This window comes from Passer montanus, unplaced genomic scaffold (genome assembly GCF_014805655.1).
Source record: "Passer montanus isolate IOZ18808 unplaced genomic scaffold, ASM1480565v1 scaffold25, whole genome shotgun sequence".
NCBI classification, from domain to species: Eukaryota; Metazoa; Chordata; class Aves; order Passeriformes; family Passeridae; genus Passer; species Passer montanus.
Window position 1 is genome coordinate 8,730,020 of NW_024367149.1, and position 24,040 is coordinate 8,754,059.

The 24,040-nt window shown below is 47.2% G+C and overlaps 1 protein-coding gene across 4 annotated transcripts; it reads right to left on the bottom strand.

Moving 5' to 3' along the window:
* Positions 1 to 24,040, bottom strand: FYB2 (FYN binding protein 2). 4 transcript variants are annotated; one of them, XM_039711712.1, is made up of 20 exons: positions 23,852 to 24,002; positions 19,366 to 20,080; positions 18,244 to 18,438; positions 17,147 to 17,180; positions 14,067 to 14,155; positions 13,315 to 13,343; positions 12,131 to 12,162; positions 11,235 to 11,319; positions 10,801 to 10,942; positions 8,821 to 8,941; positions 8,678 to 8,718; positions 8,328 to 8,397; positions 6,430 to 6,513; positions 5,504 to 5,532; positions 4,669 to 4,729; positions 4,047 to 4,139; positions 2,265 to 2,349; positions 714 to 870; positions 572 to 605; positions 1 to 136 (listed from the first exon to the last, which is right to left on the bottom strand). In XM_039711712.1, exons 1-20 carry the CDS (start codon positions 23,858 to 23,860, stop codon positions 127 to 129), a joined length of 2,115 nt encoding a protein of 704 aa, XP_039567646.1. In that variant the 5' UTR covers positions 23,861 to 24,002; the 3' UTR covers positions 1 to 126. The 4 variants fall into 4 exon arrangements, 3 of the variants coding, with proteins under 3 accessions (XP_039567646.1, XP_039567645.1, XP_039567644.1); XM_039711711.1 differs by having other exon boundaries at positions 4,669 to 4,726; positions 8,678 to 8,721; XM_039711710.1 differs by having other exon boundaries at positions 8,678 to 8,721.

Below are 24,040 nucleotides of genomic sequence, written 5' to 3' on the forward strand. Positions count from 1 at the left end.
AAAAAAACTCCAGCTTTATTTACATTCCCATCATCACCCCACAGCTGACCAACACGGGCTGTCACGGATGCAGGAAGCACAAGAGACCTTCAGGGATGCTCCAGGGGAGAGCAGCTCTCAGGGCAGTTAGTACTGTCTGTCTCAAAGAGAAAAAAAAAGGAATTTTCCCAGCAAGGGCCACCTGGGTAAGAGGAGACTAATTTCTATGAATTATGCATGAGCATGCAAGGAAATGCTGCAGCAGGGAATTTAAGGGTGTGTTTTGGCAAGGCAAGGCACACTGAGTGGCCCATGTTTGCAGCAGATGTGGATTAATATGGCATATCTGAAGGCAAGTCAGGAATCTCCAATTTACACAAGTCATGACTGGACAGGGCTTTTTTTAGCTGCAGTTGGGCTGGAAACTTGTCCAGCAGCAGAGCAAAACTGGAAATACTTATTTAATATTTAATACTGGCTGTTTACATTAACTCCCCCTGCCTTCAGAAGTTTTAAGCACATTTCTCCAGCTATCCCCACACAGGAAAAAGGGGAGAATATGCATCATAATAAATAAAAAATCAGAGATTACCTGAAGTTCAAGTGCTCCACCAGAACGTACCCATCTGAGGGAGGAGGAAAAAGGAAGGGAATTACCAAAACCTGGCTGAGCACGGAGGACGTGCCGTGGTTTGGGAGCTGATTTGTGCCCCAGAGCTGGGCTGCAGACTCACATCTGCCCTGGGCGTTGCGGCAGATGACGGCGTGGCCCTGCGCGGCGTCGATGACATCCAGCTGTTCCCCAGCTGTGAGCGGCAGGTCGGCGCGGCGCTGGCTGCGCACCGAGCGCGCGGCGCTGGCCCTGGCGAGCACGCGGATCTCCTTGTCGTACTGGGGGACAGGGAGCAAGCAGGAGTTATTCTGTATCTGTGCTGGCAACCTTGTGAGGGCACTGGGGAGGGAGGGAGAAGATTTCAGGATGGGTTGTGAGGCGTTGGGGAGAAGGGGAGAAAATTCACAGCGATGCCTCTGATGAAGATTCAATTAAGGGAGTGGGATTGATGCCTTGAATTGGCTACCTAGAACAGAGGCCAGACAAATTTAAGGGAGTGGGATTGATGCCTTGAATTGGCTACCTAGAACAGAGGCCAGACAAATTTAAGGGAGTGGGATTGATGCCTTGAATTGGCTACCTAGAACAGAGGCTAGACAAATTTAAGAGAGCAAAAGTGGATATTTACTGAAGGCCTTCAATACTGGGCACTCACAGCCTCCCAGAGGCTACACCCAAGGCAGATGGTGGTCATGAGTTTTTCAGACAACTATAAATTTGCTCCATTTACATATCAATTAATCCTCCAGTTACAGCTTCAGGTAATTGTGGGAAATGGATTTGTAGGGAATTCTCAAAGCCTGACAGAAGGCTCACACAGTGTGTTTATCTGTGTGCAAACCTTGAGATAAGAAATGCTGACTTAGAAATGCCATGGAACAGGACAGACATCGCAGAGAGAGAAATGGAACTAGAAACAAGTTTCAAAAGGGGGCCTTGCAAATAACACTAGATACTTTGGAGAAATAGAACTATGAAACATGCACTGTAGTAAGGGATGAGGGATAATTTTAGATTACTGGCTTTAAGGCATTTACAGCATGGTGTGGCTAAAGCTGATAGGCCAAGAAACACTTAGAGTGTATTGGAATTAGGAAATAGTTGGCTTCTGATTGTGATGGTGTGAATTATAACACCTATATTGTCTCACCCTTCTCATGAGACTGAAAATGGAATAAAAGTTTTTTAAATGCCTCTCAGTTGCCCCATCTCTGGTCAGAAAAGGGCTTAAGCCAACAAATTGGTGTCCCGTGTGAGGAGATAACAGCCCCAGTTTGCTCCCCCTCAATTCACTTTGGTCTATACATTTTTAGGCCTGAGGCAGTAAGGTGTCCTTGCATATCAGGCCCAGAGGGATTGTTTTGTCTGACTGAAATGAGAAGACAGCTAACTTATGCTTTATATGGAGTTTAGAGTTATACAGTAGTGCAGTGCAGGATTTGAAAAATATAAAAGCTAAATCCTAAGGCATCAGCTGAGGACCAAGAAGGTTCCACCAGGTGTCTTTTAAGCAAACCACAGAGCTGCTTTTCTCCTCTGGAAACCCCAGATTAGGTGAGAAGGCAACAGGTCAGGGAAAAACTTTCCCAGCACAGCTGAGGACCAACAACAAGTATTTTAAACAAAGCACAGAGCTGCTTTCCTCCCCTGACACAGACAGAAAGACACGCACCATAAATGTCTCTCTGAAGAACTTCTCTTCTTTGTCCATGTTCTTGCTCTTTTCTTCACTGCTCTTCTTGAATTTGAAGATATTTCTGCAAAAAGAGAGAGAGACACACACACACACACACACATATAAGCATTTCTGAACTGCATTTAAATAACCCCTGGCACATCTGAAATTGCAACCCAGAGCCTAATTCCAGCCTTGTCTGCAAGGAACTCTTGGAATAGCAAAGCACATGAAGTTCACGTCCCTATTTCTCAGAAAAGGGTGAATAGACAACTCAAATTTAGTGAGGCACAACTTGAGCCATTTTGTATCTCCATTTGGGATAATTTTTTTTCTTTGGTTTGTAAGCAGTGTGGGAACAAATAAACTCTCTATTGAGTGTTTCAAATCAGCCCCATTTTTATGGAAGTCAACAACTGACTTTTCCCCCAGCAGTTTGTCTCCTTCTGGTTTTATTTATGCTCAGAAATAAAGGGTCCCCAGATAACTCTCATCCTGAGTCACTTATGGAAGTGGGGTTTGACACAGCTCTCCAGATTTTCTTTGGGATTTTTAGCACACAGAGGAGAAAGTCCCCCAAGCAGACATTTATATGGCATTGTAAAGTGGAAAACAAGTTCTTATAACCCACTTAAAGGGAGTGGGACATTCCTTGCATATGGGGATGCCACTCTTTCTGATACACAACATTACAGCTGTAGCATTCATTTTAAAACTAAGACAGGAAACAACACCAAACAAAAAAAACCCCAAAAAACAAAAAACAAACCCACCCATTCGTAATAAATTATTCATCCCCAGCTCATTTTGATGCACTTAAAATTAAAGAGGAAGGGAAACAAGAGCTGAAATTAGGGACTTTTAAGCTGTGAATAGATTCCTCCTTGGGCAGCACCTGTGATCTCTAAGGAAAAGTTGAAATTGCATGGACTCCCTGATGGTCTGTAAAGTTATACCTGAGACTTTGCACAGCACAACCCGTGGTGTTTGAGCAGCCCCATGCAGGAACTCTGTGGTGAAAACCTGAAAAATGGGTCTGTGATTTACATTCAAAGTCCCAGGTATTATGTCATGAAAAAGGTCATTGTGATGCATATTTTTGTGATCTAAAAGGGAAAGAAAATCTCCCATATGAATTTTTGCTGCACCAATAACAACAACAGCAAAAAAATTTGCTTTTATGCACGAATGGCACAGCAAGAGTCAATGCAATCAGCCCAAATAATCAATACTTGAAAATACAAGGCTCTTGCCAAAATTGTAGAAATTTAGAATCATAAAATGGTTTCACCCCCTGCCATGAGCAAGGACATCTTTCATTATCCAGGGTGCTCCAAGCTCTGTCCAGCCTGGCCTTGGACACTTCCAGGGATCCAGGGGCAGCCACAGCTGCTCTGGACAACCTGAGCCAGGGCCTCACCATCCTCACAGGGATTAATGCCTTCCAAAAATCTAATCTAAATCTACTAAAATAGCAAAAAAGGAGCCAAATATATAGCAAGTAACAACTTTTGGCTCAGCTCAGTGGAAAGTCATGACAAGACTTCAGGATAAGACCTTTGGGTATCCTCTCCTTGTGCTCAGTTCAGATCCAAGGGTTTGTTTCACCCTTGAGATATTTTCTGCAAAGGCTCCTGAAATCTGGCTTCAAAGGGAAAGGACCCTGGACTATCAACCAACACAAAATATCTGTGCAATCAGGGACATCTTGCTCCTGAAAACGCTCAGGGATTTGTACAAAAGTCAGACAAAATGGGAACACAGAATGGAAATCAAGACCTTTCCACGTCGTCGATGCTTTTCCTCTTGTCCTTGTACTCTTTTGCCACCCGAAGTTTTGGCATCCAGACCCTGTACTTGTCATCCTTCCCCCTGAGAGGAACAGACAGGCAGGATTTCAGGTTTTTCCCAGCAGATTGTGTCCCCTCCCCAGACCCCTGTGCCTACAGAGCAGGGATTTTTCTCCATCTCCCCCCACACCCTGCACTGAAATGCAAACACTTGCTGTGATTTACACCAGCACGCGCAGCCACCGCAATCATCTGGCAGCAAGACACCAGGACATGCTGTTCCTATTACAAGTAATTTTTCTGACAGGGAGCCTGCCAGGACGGGGCTGATAATCGGGTCTGGGAGACAGAGTTTTCCTTCCTTAGGAAAAAGACCTGATTTTTCACGTGTTTCAGGGAGCTGCTCTCTCCTTTTCACGTCTCTGGCGCTAACTGGGTAACAGATCCTGCCAAATTAAACACACACGGGGAGGGCACCTGGTCTGTCTCCAGAGGACTGAATCCAAACCAGATCATGACCCTCAGTAGGTTACAGTACCAGGCACAGGTTTGTGCCAGGAGGAAAATCTCCTTGGGTTGAGGACAAGCCCAGGACAGGGCACCATCCTCACCTGGTCTCTGCCTGCCCCGCCTCGACATCATCATACACGTTGTCCTCCTGGGAGACAGCTGCTGTCAACCAAAATGCAGGACAGAAAATGATTAGGAGATGTCCCTCTGAGCCTGATACTCCAAATAACCTGTTGCAGAGGAAAATTTGGGCAGCTGCTGCTTCTTGCTCAACCCAAAGGGGCCAAGGAAATGTAAAAGGAGCCTCAGAGCTCCCAAACACCCAGCACAAGCAATGATGCTTGGGTTGGTTAGTTGTGTTTATGGCAGTTTTCTGCATGGGCTTGGCCATCCAGCTGCATGGATGGAGCAGGAGCAGCAGCAAAGCCCCAGCTTTGCACTGCAGCCAGCCCAAGAGCGTTCCCAACACCAGGACTTGGGTATGTTCACTCCAGCACCTCCTCAAGGCTGAGGTTGTACCCACCCAATTTATATAAAGGATGAACTTGACCCTCCAGCAGGCAGGAATAAAGAGTTTTACAAAGAGTAAAACCCTTTGTAAAGTGGTTCTTTTTGTTTGTTTTTTTTTGTAAAGCTAGAGTGCCATGGGCTCATATACCACTGCCAGCAATGGTTCTGCATGGACCATTTCACACTTTACCTCCTGGATATATCCAGATCCGCAGGAGGAATGCTATTCTTTAAAGCAAAACCATTCAAAAGTAAGAAAAACCCCCACTCTCAAATGAAACACAAATCTCTATCAAGTCTGCAAAGCTACTGCTGCCACAATACATGATTTTCAGAAAGGCACAGTGCACCATGCTGATTGTACAAAACATTTGGCTCTTCAAACACACACAGATCCCCAGGAGTCAGGTACAGGTATGTGCTTACCTAAATTTGGTACTGAAATGGAAACCAGTCTGTGGATAGAAAAAAGGCTTTTAGAATAAAATTTGCACATCAACAATGACCAAAAAGCCACGAGGAGCCCCAAAAAGCTGTCAGTGATGCTGTTGAAGTGACAGAGACAAGTTGAGGTGTATGGGCTCTATGGTACAAAGAGCATTTCCCAAAATGATATCCCTTGCTAAATAAGCATTTCCATCCTGACAGCAATAAGGGCCATGTGTTTATCAAGCTGGAAAGATCTACACTGCATCCAAAGAACAGTCCAAACTCCTGCTGCCCTTCTCAGCAGCAAGGAGATTGCTGGACAGCTGGAATTTTTAGTCAGTAGTAATTCCTTCCTGTACATCTGCCAACATCAGGGGTTGTCCAGGAATTCAAAGGTGGCAATGTCTCTAGATATCTAAGATTATTCCAGGAGCTTTCAGGGTTCTTTGAGACAGGAGAATGGCACAAAACCTGGTGGCTCTAACCCTATAATGATATTTATATTTGAAGGAACTGCTGAGGGGCATCTTGTGTGAAAAGGTTTGTAAGGAAAACAAACCTTCCTGACATGAAAGAGGAGATGTTTAACCTGGAATTCCCAAAGAAATAAGAAAAGGCAGGGTTTTCCTGGAGTTCAGGCACTGTGCACAGGGTGAGGCACTTGCTGGCAGCAGTGGAGGACAGTAGGACCAGCTCCAGGAGACTCCTGCTGCCAGAGATTGTGGAGAAGCTGCACAGTTGGACCATTGGCCACATCTGCCATAGTAGTTCCTCATTGTGAATTGATAGAAACACTTTTGGCCTATGTTTCCCCAAAAAAAGAGCTGTATTCCTTACTCCTAGACGTCCTGCTCTCCAATAATTGCCAGGAGGAATGCTCAGGTGTGAAGGGGGAAGGGGTGGCACCACCAGCATTTTCTTACCTTAGGTTGTCCTTGAGCCTGAAATTGTTCAGCTTCAACTTTTCTATCTTAAACAGGTTTCCAAATCTCTTTTGTTTTTCTGTTCTGTCCAAAAGAAAAACATGTCTTAAATTAAAAAAACACACAGGTGCAGAAGCAGCCCCAGAGATCCTGAGGCAGGGAAAGGAAGGGCAGCAGACCCTGGACCTCAGCTCAGAAGAAGAATTTAAGTGCTAACAGCATCATGTGGATGATAGACTCAATGGGATAAGCACCAGCACAGCAAAAGGTCCTTAATTATTAAGTCCAAGCTCATATCTTTGCTTAGCTTTAAACTTTTCTGTATTAATTGAAGTTGTTCTCCTCTGACCCAACAGCTAGAGGGTGACCCAGGTTTCTTTGGAGTGAAAATTCCTGAGGAAAGAGCAGCATTACCCAGAAGCATTGCAGTGACCATGAAAGGGGACATCAGGGGAACCTTCTGAGCCACCCTCCATCACACATTCCTATTGGGTGTGTCCTTGAGGAGGGGGGTCCATGGCACACACTTCTCTCTGAAGTTTACAAAGGGTTGCAAATCTACACTGCAATTTCCTTGTAAAGTATCTGCAGGCAACCCAGGCCCTCCCCTGGGGGTCATTACCCCTGCACAAGGACCATTAAAAACCCTTTATGTGTCTCAGCACACTTAATCCTCCACGTGGGATCAATGGAGAGATCACAGAAAGGTTGGTTTGGGGATTAGGACCCTGACCTCTGAAACCTGTGAATTTGGTCCCAAATGGCCTTGAAATTCCCCTGCAGCCCCAGCAAGGTGCACGGATCCCTTTGTGAATCAGCAGGAGAGTTTAATTTCTGCAGAGGGGTGAAGGAGAGGCAGGGATGTGCATGATCCATCTGGGAACACGCTTCCCTCAGGATAGAGGAGCTGCTGCTCCCCCACCACGCAGCTCCCACGGACAATTTGCAGAGAAATGACACTTCCTTCTTTTAATAACCATCCTGTCACCTCCAGGGGGTTCAGGTTTCCCCTTTTTCCTGCCTCTCTGTCACACACAGGCTGTACATCCACGTGGAAGCTGGACTGGGATGCAGATGCAAGCTTCCCATTTGTAAGGGAAAAGCAGATGTACAGCAACACCTTATTATTCCTCCCACGCTGCTCCTCAGGAGAGAGCCACCAGATGCACTCCAAGCAATCCTGTGCCACATATGCCTTTCCCAAAGGCTGTCTCTACTCCTTACAAAGGCAACTTTTTACTGCACGAGGGTGGGGAACCACACAAAACACAGCTAAAATTCACCTTACACCTCCTAATCCATTTGGGAAGCTCAGGCAGTGCATAAACCCGAGGCTGCAAAACTCATTGGTTTCATAACACAACCCCGTGGAAGAAAATATCTTGAGAGGCTGCATGAAAAAGGGCAGGTTGCAAGTTAGTTACAGAACATCAGGTTCTTCTCCACCCTTCTGTGAGCTCAAATGTGAGCATTTTGTCCTGTTTTATGGGGACAGTTTGTCCCTTGAGCATCCTTCTTTTGGCACACACAGAAAAGGTGCCAATTCTCAGCTGCAGCTGAGCAACACTTTTAATGAAGAGAAGGCAAGTGAGGCTGTCCTGTGTGCTTGATGCAGAAACAGGTCTGGGAGAGCAGTACTTCCAAAGGATGGAGGGTGTTACAGGAAGAAAAATCCCCCTCACTGCCCTGGGATTTAATTTTGGTAATAACTTTTTGCTCCTGAAGTGTTAGCCAAAGGGAAAGAGGGAGGAAGAAGGGAAGAAACCCACCCACACAACAACTTTTCTGCAGTTGAGTCAGGGGGGGAAAAAAAAAAGGCTTCCAGCGAGTACCTGGCATGTGAGATCAAGGCTGAATGGCCAGAATTTCAAAATACAGGCTAAGAAATTGCAACTTACTCTGGTTTTGCTGGGTTATCACCCCCAATCTCAACATCTTCATATGTTTCCTCGTAGCTGTTTCCTGAAACTTAAAACCAAGGCATGCCATTAGGACAAGCTCAGTAGCAACAAGGTGAGGTTTGCTGGACAAATTGCACCCAGACCTTTTACATTTTACTCTCCAGGGCTGCTCAAATGAATTCCATGCTAGACATGTGTACTACTACCCACTGGTTTTAATGGGAATTCAGAGCAACCCAGCCAGGAGGAGACACTCTGGATGCTGAAAGTGAAACCAAACCATTCCCAGCATCTGCCAGGGACCAGCCCAAATTAAAAGCAGCTCCTGTTTGAGCTTCCCCACTTACTGCTGCCTGAAGTGAAGGAACTGGAGGCATCTGAGCCGTGGCTGCTGGAAGACACAAGTGTGACATGGGGGGTTTGCTGCAGGAGGGATTTTAAATGACATTTCCTAGGCAGAGGCACTGCAAGAGCCCAGGTGCACACTCACAGTCTGTCCTGCAACTCCTCAATGTCGTCATAGATGTCCTCTGGTGCCTGCAGAGACTGCCCAGGGTTTTGGCCCAAGGCTGTTCCTTCTGGCTTTGGAGCACCAATACCCATGCTGTGCCCTGGAAATGAGATTATAAATAAATAAATGAACGAAATAAATGAAATAAATTATAAATAAATGAAATTAACCTTTGCTTTAGGAGCTTTTATGAGGAGCTCCTCTCAGAGAAAGGACAACTGTTGAGGGTAACACAACAAATAAGAGCCTACAAATATATTTTCCATTCCAGGAGTACAGAAAATTCTCTGCTCTGAGACACTTCAAGAAACAAAAGTGAACAATTTTCCAGGTTGGTAGCTTTAAAATGTTTAAAAGTCATAAAAATATTTTATGCTTAAAAAAATTAAAATGTCTGCTGATTTTTCCAATTGTGGCAGCTCTGACCCAAATCTTCCTCACCTAAAAGCATCCAAGAGATTATTCTTGGATCTCCAGAGAAGTGATTGGAGGGAAAGCTTGGCATGGCTGGTGGAAATGTTAAGATCCAAATAATGAACCAGTCTATTGGAATACACCTGTAAATCAACACCTTGGAAAGGACCCAAGGAGGATGAGCACCCCTGGGTTGGATTTCACTGAGGGCTGGAATCAAGCCTGGGGTTTGCACTAACAGAGGTTAGAAACAGATTATTCCTGGAGAACTCTTAAGTGGCAATGTTAGAACCTCAAAATTGACTTCAGAGAGTTGGAGCAATGCAGAAATACAGCCACATAATAAAAGCAGACAGAATTTGTGAATGAACATGGGAGTGTCCAAGGCCAGGCTGGGCAGGGCTTGGAGCACCCTGGGACAGTGGAAGTGCCCCTGCCATGGCAGGGGTGCAGTGAGAGGATCTTTTAGCTCCCTCCACCCCAAACCATCCTGACTCATGCAGCAGATCCTGCTGGACACAGGCACCACCTCGATATGGCCCAGCTAAAGACCAAAACTTCTCCAAAACATCCAAATTCAGCAAATTAGAAAAGCAGGCAGTGGTGGACCAAACAGTTCTCCAAATCAGCCTCTCTGTTGAAGCAGGAGGTTCACCAGGAGTACTTTGGAAAAAAAATCCCAACAGAAATTACCTCCAGCTGTTCAAAGGTCAAACAAACCAGCAAGACCTTTTACAGGAACAGACACCAACCAAACCAGAAAATTATTATGAGGTGATTTAAAATAATAATAATTAAAATAAAAAAGAAATACCTGAGAACCACACCAATAAAAATAACCACGGTCACAGTCAATTTACACTTTCTCTTTCACACTCCTGGTCTGTCCACAGAGCCCAGCAGAGCTACTTTTCTCTCTTTCATCTTTGAAATGCTGCCATATCACACCTGTGGCTTGCAGAGCCTTTGCAGAACAGGACCCTGAACATTCACAGCTGATGTTGTGCTTAGAGTGGGGATGTGATTTGGTTTAATTGTGCAGCTGAGGTGCCTATCAGCAGCTCTGGTCACTGCCTCAGAGCATCCTGAGAGAAGGAGCCCAAAGTCAGCCTGGCACCACGAGGAGATGGAGCAAGGAGCCACCACCCATCTCAGCCAGGCACAGAGGGAGCCTGCAGGCTCTCATCCTGCTCACGTGCATTTCCACCCCAAGCCTTGGCCAGCCCCTTTCCTGAGACTCCATAAATCACGAGGAGCAGAGGGGATGGATTTCAGCTCTCACGGATAAGGGCAATCTGCTAGAAAAACAAACACCTCGGCCGGAGCAGCGCAGACGGGTAACCAGCTTAGGAAGCTGTTTGCACAGCCAAAATAAATGATCCAGACCAGAATACAAACGCTCAGGCAACCTTTTGCCCTGGTTTAACTAAATTGGTTCAAGAGTTGCATCCAAATTTAACGTTATTTCCCATATGGAAGAGACATTTGGGCAGCAGATGGGGCTGGGGACTGGGGAAGCACTCAGAGGTGCAATGAGATACTCACAGTGCTCTGCTCTGTCTTTTGCCAGCCCTAGTGGGGTTGGATGCGTTGCATTTTGGGGACTGGCCACATCCTGCTTCTCTTGCAGAACCTTCAGCCCACCTCTCCCACCTCTGGTGGGAGACATGTACTCACTTCCACCTGTCTGGGATCCAACGTTGGGTTTGGTCAATGCAGTCCTTAGAAACAGCTTTCTAAGGTATATTTCTGTTACACATCCATGCATCCATAAGAATATCAATTGTCTGCGGACTTAAAACAGTTTCACACCCTTCCCCATCACCCTTCAAGCAGTGGAGTGATGAACAAGCACAAGAGAAGGTGAAACCCCCTGGGATTAAGGGATCAGGTTTCAACTGCTTCCCAAACAGAGGGAGGACAGAAGGAGAACAGACATACTATAACAATTATTAAAATTAACCTCAGGGATACAATACCTCGAACATTCTGTTCTCCTCCAGTTTTGCTCTTTCATGACTTGGTTTTCCCTCTTTTTCATCCTCTGTTAGAGCTCTTTCTGGGCTGAAATGTTCAGAAATGAGAGAGATCTCAGACACTTCAGCAGAGTCACAAACACATTGCCCTGTGACAGTGCCCAAACAAGTAGCTCATTTTCCCTCTGAATGAGGGAGATTCCCAAATAACCACCAGTAAAGTAAGGGCAAGGCCCAATCTAAAGGCCCATGGTCACTCAGGGATAATACAAATAATTTTTGGAAGAGAGACAAATTAATATGATTGTTTCCTCATAGCTGGAAAGGACAAATAGATGCATTTGTGGTGGCACCTGGATCACACGATGTGCCTCTCACCACGCTGTACAGAGATTTAGGCAAGAAGAGACAGCAACAGGATGCAGGACTTGATACCTTTTTTTCTCCAGTATCACAACATTTCCTACAAAAGTGACCTCTTTTTATCACACAACTCTTCAATCACCACCAAAAAACCCAGCCCTCAGACAGAGACCATAAATGCACACAACAAGGAGCACGAAGTGAGACATTTGTAGGGTGAAATTCAGAGTGGACCTTGCCTTGCCTTGCACCTAGAACCAGGTGTCCCAGTTTGAGAGCCTCATAACTCTCCTTATTTACAGTTTTCAGTAGGAATAGACAGTGCAACTCTTTACAATCTCCCCTCCAGATACGCTTTAGAACTAAAACAATCTTAGAAACCACGAGTGCTGGCAAAGAAAAGCCTCATCTCTGCTGTCTTGGTCATGAAATATATGAAATTTCTTTCTATTTACTGAGTGTTACAATATTCAATTCGTAACCCTAATCAGTTGTGGGGCTAGAAGAAGTTTGAGAGAGAGAGGAAAGGAAATTACCTGGATTTGGCAAAGGGAAAAATCTTCTGTTTCTAGAATAAAGAAGAGGAAAGCCTTCAGCCACTGTGCTTTTCTCAGCAGTCAAGCTTTCATACAAGGCCTCAGCTGTCAGCTAGCATTTAAAGAAATATTTCTTTAGAAAGCCCAAAAGTATTTTATGTTTGGAATAGTCATCAGACAGGGATATTTCATCTCCTCTTCAGGACAGGGAATACACATACTGACAAACTATACAGGGATAATAAAACAGTGCTAGGGTTGGACCAGTGAAGCTACTGGCCAGCATGGAAGCTATTACAGAAAGGAGAGCTTGCAGAGGAGGAGGAGGAAGTTTTTTTAAATTTAAATAAAGATTTCCCAGCCTGACATAAAATGAGACTCCAGCCAAGCCAGAGAACCTCTCTGTAAGTCACACAGAGATAAATATGTTTGGGAAGCTGTGCTATTTCCCAGGCAGAGTGATAGCTTTGCAAGCCAGGACTTGAAACTGGAGTTTGACGTCTTACAAAGAGTTTCAGCAGGGCCAGAGCTGGTGGCAGGACATGGACATCACGAGGTGATGAGCTCTCAGCTGAGCTCAGCCAAGCCGGGCTTACCTAGGATCAGCTTCAGCAATTCCTGCCCTGTGCCATGCAGGATCCTGCTTCCCTGCAGGATATCCCCCTGCCAAGGGGAATGCCACCCTCTGCAGCCAGGGGGAAGTGAGAAGAGGGATTTGCAGCAGAGACACCCCTACAGCAGGGGATGAAGGCTCCTGCACTGTGCCCACCACAATTGTCCTTTCTTATGAGCCACAACTCCAGGTGTGCTGCCAAGCCAAGCAGCCTGGCTCAACTTTGCTTTTACATCCTCACAGAGGGATTACCAGCACCAGCTCACCCTTGGCAGGAAATCCAGAACATTGCAGTGGATTTTTACCCTCCAAAAATTCACATTCTTGGTATTGGTGCTTAACACTTGGTCCCCCACCAACACCCACCCTGTTGGTGTTATCACTTCCTTTTCATTTCTGCAGTGGAAATCAAGGGAACTGGCTCTTCCCACTGGTATGTCTGGGAATCTCATTAGTCTTTGTGTCCCCTCTGAAATTTCTTATTTACTTTTTGAGAGTCTTCACAGAGAGCACACAGAGAAATTCTTGACAGGTAAGAAATACAGATATTAGAAGTTTTCAAGACACTTACCTTGAGCTTTTGAGGCTCTGCCTTAGGTACTAGAAAAGATATTTATGAACAGATATTAATTTTTAAAAGTTAAAGTCACTGCACTTTTAGGTGCAAAACTCAGCTTCAGGTGGCATGCTCAGCATCCAAGCACACATTTCCCATGTCCTACAGCTCCTTCCCTCTGCTGTTTGAGCACTGGTTTGCAGGCAGGGGGCTGCAGCACCAAGCCTGAGTGGCCACAGTTTCCTGGGATCTGTGAAATCCCAGGGGGCTGTGGCAGTCCCCCACAAGGGACTTGCTTGGCTCCTTTCCCACTGGGAGACAAAACCCCTGCACGTGGCAGGAATAACCTTCCCAAAAGAGGCACCACTGGAAAATGCAAAAGCAGAGCAGTGGCACCTTTGATAGAGAAAATTATACTGGGAAAAAATGTTGATGGACCTGGAAAGGTCTCGTGGTCTGTGCCCTTCTGTTCAGAAGATGCTGAGGTTTGCCTCACTATCTTCTTTTTATCCTCCTCTACATGGGTCAAGTCTTATGATATTCCCATTGAGTTTAACTATAAGCATCATTTTACCCCCAGAATTTTGACATTTTTTGTCATTGCCCCAGAGTCCTCACACTGCACAGGGGGACAGGACACTCATACTTGTTCTCCCAGACCACTGCAGCTGCTTTTCTTAACAAAAAACCCTGTATTATTTCTTATTTTAAAGGCTTTTCTCCCAGCTAGCACATAATTCACCTCGCAGTGCTGCCTTTCAAAGTACCTTCAATGACACACAAGGTTGTGCTGTCCCCAGACTGATTCAGGTACATCGGGGCTTCTTCATAATTATTCTGCTCTTCAAGCTGAGCACTGAGAAGATGAAAAAGAGAGAAAAGATTATTTTTTTTTCCCCATCCCTTTTAGTAGCATGAAGAAAAAATATTCATCTTAAGGACAAGGAAATCAAGTGCTTTGATAGTGAGCCTACAAAAAAGGAAGGTAAAATCAGGAATTCCTCGGAGGGAGAGGAGACCTGTGGCAGATGCAGGGCTCAGCTGAACCTTCCCCTGACTCCACACTCCCACTGCTTGTCCTTTGGGAGGCCAGGCTGCATTTAGAGGGCTCAAAGCACATCAGAAAACTTCCTACCAGGGTTAGAGTCTTCTGCCTACAGCAATCCCTCAAGTAGAAATAGAAAAAAAAAAACAAAAAACAACAAAAAACAGAAAAACAAAACAAGGAAATTGAAGCACAGCATTTTTCAAACCTACTCAGGTACTTTGAAATTGATAACAATTCCCTGTTGCACTCTTTGGCACGTGGCTTCTCATGGAAGGGAACAAAAGGGGAAGCAGAGATAGCAGAGGGAACTTTTAAAGGTCCTGCTCCTGAGCTTATCAATCCACCCACTCCTTGCCAACACTGAGAGTGGCACGTGCCAGCCACAGCTCCAGCACCACACAGCCTCAAGTGCTGGCCTCTCCAGCCCAGTTCCCATCTCCCCATTCTCCTTTTCCCTTCCCTCCTCCAGAAATTCACATCACTGTCATTTGGGAGCAGATGCAGGGGTAAAAAACCCAGCATTCCTGAATTACCCAGGCGAATCCACTGGTCTTCCCCTCCGCCCACAGTGGTGCTTTTGGCATTTTAGGAATGTACCAGGAAGCAGCAAAAGCACAAGACACAGCTCGTAACACACGTGGGGGACAGGGTAAGGTGGGGAAAGAGCACCAGGAAGAATTCCAGCAGGAACTTCCTCCTGCTAACTGTAAAAACCCTCAGGGAGGGTCTGTTTTTCCTGGAATCACCCCGCTGTCCCCACTCAGCTTCGACAGAGACAGGACTAAGGGCAAACCAGAACACGAGGAACAAGAAACTCAAGGTGCACTTTGACAGCAGTGAAATCAGAGAAAGAAACAGCCCCTAAAGTCAAGTCTGTGCTGATGGCAGGGGCTGCCCCAGCCCCCCCTGCAGCCCCCAGCACTGGGGACACTGCCTTGCTGTCCCACAAGAAACTATGCCAGGGTCTCCAAGAGACCAGACCTCATTCCAGGTGAGGCTTCGAGGAGGGGAATTCCTGTCCCCAAACTGCTGCTATTTTGCTTTTATGCCAGATTTATTTAATTTCCCCTGTTATCACTCAGTTAATATTTAACACAAGTGACCTACTGTAAAGACCATATCACAAGTGCTGGAGCAAGACTGCTAACCCTGCTGCATTACATTGCTAGGACAGCTTTGGAGGAGGTTATTTTTTGACCAGTTCTCTTCTGACAAGTACAGGTTAAAAGTTAACACTGGCCCACACTGGCAGGATCACCTCATGATGTCAAGAGCAACTTGCTGTGATAGCTGGAGGAGTTGTTTGGGCACAGAAAGTATTTTAAGAATTCCCCTCGCTTTGCTTTGGTTCAGCTGTTCCATTTCCCCTCTCCACAACTACAACAAAACATGTGTATGAATATTTTCCTCCACTTTACTGTTCTTGTTGTACAAATCCCAGGCTGCTGCACTCATGACAAGTCAGAGACCAGAAGTCAGGATCTCCCTGCATACAAAAGAATTGTGTCTGCAAGATTCTTGAGCTGTTTCAGACAAACTCAAGTGATTTTGGACCACCACCCAATAAAAACCTCATTTTGGACCACCACCCAATAAAAACCTCATTTTGGACCACCACCCAATAAAAACCTCATTTCAGCCTGCGGAGGCAGCTGGAGGGCTGGGATGGTGAGGAAGGGCAGTGGCTCCTGTGCCCTGGTTGTGCTGGCTGCATGAACAAAGGATCACAGAATTGTGCAGGAATACAAATTCCTTTGCTGCTGGCAAAGAAACCCCCAACACCTTCTGGTTATGCCAGGGCTTTGTTTCAGCAACAGTTTTCAAAAGCATTTCTTTTCTAAAAACACAAAACTTGAGTACACAGCAAACAGGAAACAAAAACCACACAGGGGTGGGGGTGATGACTGTGCAGCTAAAGCAATGGCAGAGTTCTACTTCCCACCAGCTAAACCAGACCTAAAGACACATGGATATGGCTCTCCATGAGGCTTAAGAGCCCACAACAGGAAAGAGGGGTGAAGTTTTCTCCTTTAGGACACATTCCTCCCAGCCAGCTTTGAGTTTGCCAGGTAGGCTCATCACACAGTCACAGAATGGGTTGGGTTGGGAGGAACCTTAAAGAAGATCTTGTTCCAAACCTTCCCACAAGCAGGGACACCTTCCACTAGACCAGGCTGCTCAGGATCCCATCCAACCTGGCCTTGCACGCTGCCACCTCCTTGAGCAGCCCCTGGAGCAAGCTGCTGCCTCCAGGAGTGGCCATTCCCTCCAGGCTGGAGGGGAAAGGGGATGGGGATGCTCCCATCGATGCCTCAGGTTTAAACTTTTCTATTTTCAGATTCTGAGCTGCTTTAGTGTGTGGGTCTGGGCTTCACATGAGGGGATGGTGAGCTCTGCACAGAGCAGGGAGACAAAACAATTCCTGCTCCAGCTGGGCACCAAGGACAAATGATCCCAATCTCAGCCCAGGAGCACAAACCCCGTGGGCTGGAGAGAGCAAAACAAGCAGGATGGGACTGCAGGGGCTGCAGTGGGATTGGACACTGAACTGCAATGTGCACATGGAGCAGAGCTGAGCCCAGGGAGAGACCCCGGCAGCGCTCGTGCATTTTGGGGCCATTTGGGTTCATCCTGGGTGCAGCCCTGGCTGGGCTCTGGTGCTGCCCAAGGTGGATCCACTGAGGCCTTTTCATAAACACCTACTTTACTCTTTAACTCCATCCAGGTTCTGTTCTAGGACAGCCTTCTCAAGGCATCACCATCACCTGTGAGCCACACCTTGCCTCTCCCCGGGCTCACCTTTCAGGGCTCAGGTAATCCTCTTCTCCAGCAGCTGCACACAAAGACACAGAGGATTAGTGTTGGAAGGCAAGCCCACACCCCCCAGAGCACAAGGCAGGGGTGACAGGGACAGCCCTTCCTTGCTGCACACAAAGGCAGGTGTGACACAGCACTGCCAGCACAAACTGGGGATGTGGCCCTGTTAATTTGCCATTATTATTTCACATGTCCTGGCTACAACCTCAGGCTTTCTAGAGATAGATGATATTGGGAGGGCATGGAGACGATGGCATATAAATGTAACTAGTTTCCCCCATCAGATTAGTATATTTAGAAAGGGCAAGTAGGCTAGGAAAGAGTTTCTGTGAAAAACTCTCTTCCCCTCTCGTTCTTATCAAAGCCAAGGCACACCAATAAGAATTGGCACTGTAAATGCAGAGAGACTTTAGCAGAGCCCTCCTTACACAAGCAGCTCCCTTTGAATTAATCAAAAGTTGTGCCTAAAGATCTGGCTGTAATTAAGGCTGTATCTATAAAGAAACAACACTTAGCAGCTTACTAAGTGGTCCAGAATATTCTGTTATGCAACATCAATAGGGTTTTATTATGGGAAACTGAACTTTTGCATTTCTTGATGTCGGAACACTTAACGACGTTGCGCTCTGTTGTATTTAAAACAGAAGTGGGGGGGATTAGCAGACTATTTTCTAACAATTTTATTGTGCCTTCCCACAGTTGTGTGCTCCAGAGTGGAGGCATTTCCCATTGAAGAGGAGTGATAAAGATCAGCCCTGCTCACAGGCAGCTGCTGCTGCTTTACAGCCAGCTGTAAACTGCTCGCAGCACGCTGCACTTGGGAGGGAAGAGGGTTTCTGAGCATGGGATGGCGTCCAGCCTGGAAAACCAGATCCCTTTTCCAGATTAAGAGCAAAAATCGACCCCACTAAAACTGCTGGGCTCTTATTAATGTTTGAGGAAGAAGTTATAAACAAGTAACAATGTCTGATTTCTGTGCGCTGGAAATCGCAGCCTTACAGCTGTCAATAAACTACTCATTTTAATTAATTTTCTATAGAACAGATCTGCAGGGGAGAAAAAGACTGAATATCTCTTACTTGTTTCATTTCCTCTGTGGACCAAAGGCATGGTGCTTTGGAAAGCACTGAGATCAACCTTTGGGGGTCTTGGAGGCTTCCCAGGGGCAGGACCCAGGGATTCAGCTGAAGGGAGAGGTTTAATTCTTGGCCACTTGCTCCCAGGGCTGTAAGACCATTTTCCTGCTCCAGGCTGGCAGAAGGGAGGTTCTGATTCTGCTCCAGAGAAGCACAAGGACAGGCAGCAATTAGCCCTGATGTAATCAAAAATCCATGTAGGATCATTAGTTGTTGTACTGACATTTCTAACCAGATTCAGTGTCCCCATCACCACACTACCATAATGGCAGAACAAATGGAAATGCCGATTTTCACAGATTTTTACCACGTGAACCCTACTGGGGTCTCGGCTCTCGACAGTTCCCTTCCTCTGGATGATAAGATACCAGCCCAATTTTCTGTGCTGGTAACAGTTTAACCCACCAGGATTTAGGGCTGTGGCTGTTTGCAGCGCTCAGTCCAGGTGAGGCGGCTTTCCAGGGTAAACAGAGACTTAAGGTTTTCAGTGCCCCGTCACCCAGTCACGTCAGCAAGGGGAGCTCCACAGCCTCTGAGTTTCCCAGCACCAGTTTCTCTAAGAAATATCTTCTCAGATCCTAAATATGACCTTTTGCAAAGCTGGGAGGGTGCAGAGGTGGTGGTAGTGGTGGTGGGGATTCAGGTTTAAGCCCTTTTAACTAGAAATAAACTTTCTTTGCAGACCAGCCTTTCACATCTCTGTGAAGTCACATTTACCTTGGGATTTCAAACAGAAAAAGCACGCCAAAACTAAGACAGTCTCCTGTCCTCACTTTTTATCCTACTCTCAAAATGTGGGCAACTTCTTAGAGTGAGTTTAAAAAAAAAAAATGTTGGATATGGGGAATCCTCCCCTTACCCAAGCACAGCAGCAGTTGAGACCCATTTCTTACCTGCAGGACCTCCAGAGCAAGAACAGAGCATTCCCATGGGCCAGCTTGGCCTCTTGTTTGAGGGTCCCAACCCTCAGGAGCTTTTCTCTCCTGCTGCTGTATCCTGCACTTCCAGATCGCCCATACACTCATCTATTTCTATATTCAGTGTTAAGAATACACCTTTCCATACCTTTCTGTAGCTGAGGTGGCTCTCTTGGTGCTCGATAACCCGACTGGCAGGACGCAGATGCCACCACACCCTCAGCACCTGCTCCATCAGAGCTCCTGTCTCCTCTGGGAGCCTGAGGAAGGGCTATCCCCCTGCCATGCAGAGCATCCTTCCTCTGGGCACACCAGTCCAGCACAGGGGAGCTTCCAGAGGGTGGAATCCTGGCACTGCCTGATGCAGCAGGAGCTGAGTTTGCTGCCCGCTGGTTTGGGACTCTTGGACTCGTTTTCTCCTTGCCGGATAAAGTCTCTTCCCAGATCTGTAGGACATGCTGGAAAGAATCTGGGAGCTGAGGGTCCTCTGGAGCTGTTTGACTTGATCCTTGCTGGTCAGTGCCACAGGAGAGCGGAGGCTTCTCTGAGCTGCTCTTGGGACAGCTCAGCCCTTTCTGCGAGGTGCTGCCCGTGTGCTCTTTGCTGTGCCCCGTCCTCTCCCTGTAACCCCGGGGCTGTGCCAAGGGGCTGTGCTGGGTGAGCACAGGGGGCTGGGAGGTGGGGTGGGCAGGCTTGGACACTCTCAGCTCTCTCTTGGGCAGGGGCAGAGGGCTGGAGGTGGTGCTCCCTGCAGAGCCAGGTTTGGAGGTGATGTCCGCGGGAGGTTTCTGCCCCGGCTTGTTGGCCAAGTTGGAGTCGTTCTGAAATTTTGCTCGGAGGGCTTTGAAATCTGTCACGCCTTCCTGAGTAAGGAGAGAGAGGAGAGCACAAAACAACTGCTTACAGAGGTGGCAACGGGCAATTTAAACAATCATCCTGTTTTCAGAGAGAAACAGGCTGCACGCTCAACCTTGGCCACAAGGATATGCCGATCCTGGTGAAAATTTAAAAGCAGCAGAGGAGAATTTGCTCTTTCAAAGGATCCTCCAAAGGCTCACAAATCACTTCTGGTGAAGACAAAAGAGCTGAAAACAGGGGGGAAATGCAAGAGCACAGCATGGAAACCAAGCAGGAGCAGCGTGGCCAGGGGAAATGCCTCCTTCTCCCCAGTGTCACCCAGTGGTGGAGAATTTCCCTTGGGAGGATCTGCCAAACACTGAATTGAATGTTAAAGCTTTCCTGGCAGGAGTGCTGCAATGCTGTTTATGCACCTGCTGGGTATGAAAGCTGCCCTTTATTTTCAGTACACAAGCACCAAACAGGGGAGAGGCCAGTGCTGCTCCAGAGGTGCCCAGTCCATCCTCACTCTCCTTGAGACAGCTCCACCAGAGGAGAAGCACTAAATATCCTCCTTGGTGCTGCACTCCTAATGACCCCTGGGACAAAATCTCTTCCTCCAGGATGCTGGTTCAGCTCAGGGTCCCTTAGGTCACCCAGGGCTCTTTGGGTGCTTCTCCCCTTGGCTTTAATGCCACTCTGGGGAGCAGAGCACACACAACCCAAGCACGTGGCTCACAGGGAGCATCTCCCAGTGCAGGTGATGGATACTGGCCATGAGACTCAGCTCCTCTCCCACACAGGTACCAGACCCCAGCTTCTTGAAGAAAAGGAGCAAATCAGTGACAGCGCAGTTTAAAAGGGCACTTAAAGAACATTTTGTTTCAGTCCCTCACTCCCCTGCATCCCACACTGGAGAAATGGGACCACAATTTTTGCCTGCAGTGCCATGGCTTAAATTCAGCCCTGAGCTGAGCTAGGGAGAAAATATGAAGAAAAATTTATGAGCTACTTAAGTCCTTGAACTGCTCTATAACTTTTTATATGCCATGATTACATTAGGTGCTCTGCTCTGGCAGCTTAGTTCAGCGCAAGGCTTCACGAGAACCTGTCTAATGAGGAAATTGGAAAAAATTATCTAGGACAGAACTTCGTTATTCTGAAAAAAGCTCCAGCCTTAAGTGTTAAGACAGAACAGATGAATAGCATACTGAGGTTTTATTGCATTTAATTGCACGATTTATTAAACACTGACAATTTCTCTTGAATAACCCCTTTCACTGACTTTATTACTTTCACAGGGTAGTACATGATGTAAAGAACCAGCCCTTGGGGGAGAGGTTTGAATTGCTCCAATTATATTTCATATTAGTGGTCAGCAGCCTGATGCCGTGTGAGCTGCCCAGACAGGCTAATCTAGCAGAGAGCCATGGGAATGGAGCTTCCAGAGGCACACGGAGGATGAATCAGGTTTGGGGGGGAAAATTTAAAAAAAAACCCACATGCACCCCATCCCTCCAGCGATGCCAGGCAGGAAATAAAGCAGTGAGGTGCCCTAATGCAATTGCAGGGAGCTGTGCAGTGCTGCAGCAGTGGTTGAAGAGTTCAGAGCTGTTTACCTCCCCGTGATGATTTTCTTTACTGGAGCAAACAATTCCTCATCAGTGCCCTCGGAGACAAAGAAAAGAGAAAGGAAAAGTACCTGCTTGTCTCAGCGTGCCCCAGGTGAGGCAGGCATGGGGTTTTTGGTCAGGCCTCTTCCTGGCACTGGCTGTGACAGAAATGGGCTGTGACAGCCACGAGCTTGGCACTAAGTTTAATTAAAGTGGGATGGATATGAGGATATGATGAATATTTCCTTCCCCCCCCCCCCCCCAAATTGTTCTTCTTCTTGCCTTGAAATGGCAGCTTCAGCTGATTTGCCCAGTTAAGAGGGAGATTATCTGTGCTCAATGCACTCTCAGTGCCCTCACCAGGACATGGTTCCCCCAGAGTGCAGCCTGATGGGATGCTCATGGAAGGAGGGACAGGTATGGCCCCCAGCCACACACAGAGAACTGCTGGGGTGGATGGGGTTAAATTGCCACCTCGTGCACACCCACACCCAGCTGGGCAATCCATCCCTCCCCAAAAAGCTCCTGCAAATGGTGTTTCCCTGCACAGGGCCGAGCTTAGCCAGACCCTCCAAGGTGCAGTGAGTTCTCCCAGGCTCTGCAGGGATAATTCTCCATCAGAGCTGGGGCTATTTCAAACCACAAACCCATCCAAGCAGCTCTCCTGTTTGATCCACACACTTTCAGCTGGCCCAGGGGGTTACTCAGCCTAAGCACAGTGCTGGGCAGGTCACAGGCAGGACACACTTGGATTCCCAGTGTCCCAGGGAGGGCTCAGGTCCCCTGAAAATCAGACCAGCTGACAAGCAGGGAGAACACACTCATAAATTTAAAGGCCTGCCAAAAGCTCACAATGTGTATTACAGCTACATCTGGCCAAATAATTGACTGTGAATAATGCTACATTTGGCAAAAGCCCACACAAAGATGAGAGGGGAAGAGAGAGAAAAAAGGAAACAAACTTCCACTGGCCGGAAAGCTGTGAGCATTTAGGAGTCAGGGGACAGAAGCACTACAGAGTCAGGGGGCAGAGAAACTTTCCATATTTTCTCCCTATAAATAGAGTGCTCTTCTAACATCAAGATCAGTCTAGGAAGCAGAATAAAGCTCAGCCTGAGCCTGTGATAATGGTGACTTTTAGAAGGAGCACCAGCAGGAGGTGAGTGCTGATACCTTGGACTAAACAAAAGGAAACTGAATTACAGAATCCCAGAATGGTTTGGATTGCAATGGACTTTAAAGATGAACTTGTTCCAACCCCTTGCCATGAGCCCACTCAACACTGACCAGGCTGCTCATAGCCCCATCCAGTCTGACCTGGGACATTTACAGGGATGGGACAGCCCCAGCTTCTCTGGGCAACCTGTGCCAGGGTCTCCCTACCCTCTAAGTGAAGAATTTCTTCCTAATATCTGATCTACCCCTGCCCTCTTTCAGTTTGAAGCCATCCCCCTTCTCCTGTCATTCCAGGACTTTGTCAGAAGTCTCTTTCTAGCTCCCCTGTAGCCCCTTCAGGTACTGAAATGCTGCAATAATGCTTTCCCAAAACCTTCTCTTTTCAATTAATTAATTAAATCAAACTAATTCTCATTAGTTTCCTGAAGTTATTTTTCTAAAATGAATCAACACAGGAAAATAAACCCCATTTGAGAGGTGGCACACCAGACAGCCGAGAGGAAGCACTGCCTGTTCCCCTCCTGGAATTTTTCTGGTTTACTCCATCCTTTATCTTGATTCCCAAGGGAGCTGTGGTGGGTAAATGTTTAATCTGTGCTGCCCTCTGCCCTGGCGTGGGACTGCTGGAGCCAAGCCCAGGCACCCCGGGCAGGCTGAGGAGAGCACACTGCAGATATCATCGACTCATTAACCCATGGCTTCTCCCAAAATAAATCAATAAAACCCAACTCAGCCTGTTGTTACAGTAAGAGGCACAACTGCAGCTCATATCAAAGTGAAAGGGGAAGAAAGCAGGCGCTGGGAGCCCCTGTTTTGGGCAGCAAAGCAGTTTTTGCGTGGTCTGCACTCAGAGCAGGAGCGGCGATGCGAGCGCACCTCACTCCCAGGATAAACAGCTCCAGGAGCTCCATGGAGAGAACAGCCCCAAGCTATGGATCAGCAGCAGAAAAACAAGCAGAAATCCTTCCCCCGGGCCAGCTGCAGAAGAGACAGAGCCCCAGCAGTTACCAGGTCCATCCCTCGCTGCTCCACGCCAGCTCCAGCGGCTCAGCCCAGCATGCTCCGTGTGCCCTGCCTGCCACTGCTGCTCTGCTCCAGCACAGCCCAGCCGGGCCAGGCGAGGAGGAGCCAGCCCTAAACACACCTGGGCTGAGCCTGGCTCTGCCCCCGGGGCGGAGAGAGCCTCACCTGGGCTGG

Excerpts from the sequence above, each read along its gene's own strand:
- FYB2 (XM_039711710.1), bottom strand. Across the intron at positions 17,181-18,243 it reads CCACAGAGGAAATGAAACAA|CTGCTGGAGAAGAGGATTAC; the intron begins GTAAGAGATATT and ends CTTTGTGTGCAG. Across the intron at positions 11,320-12,130 it reads TTTCCCTTTGCCAAATCCAG|CCCAGAAAGAGCTCTAACAG; the intron begins GTAATTTCCTTT and ends TGAACATTTCAG.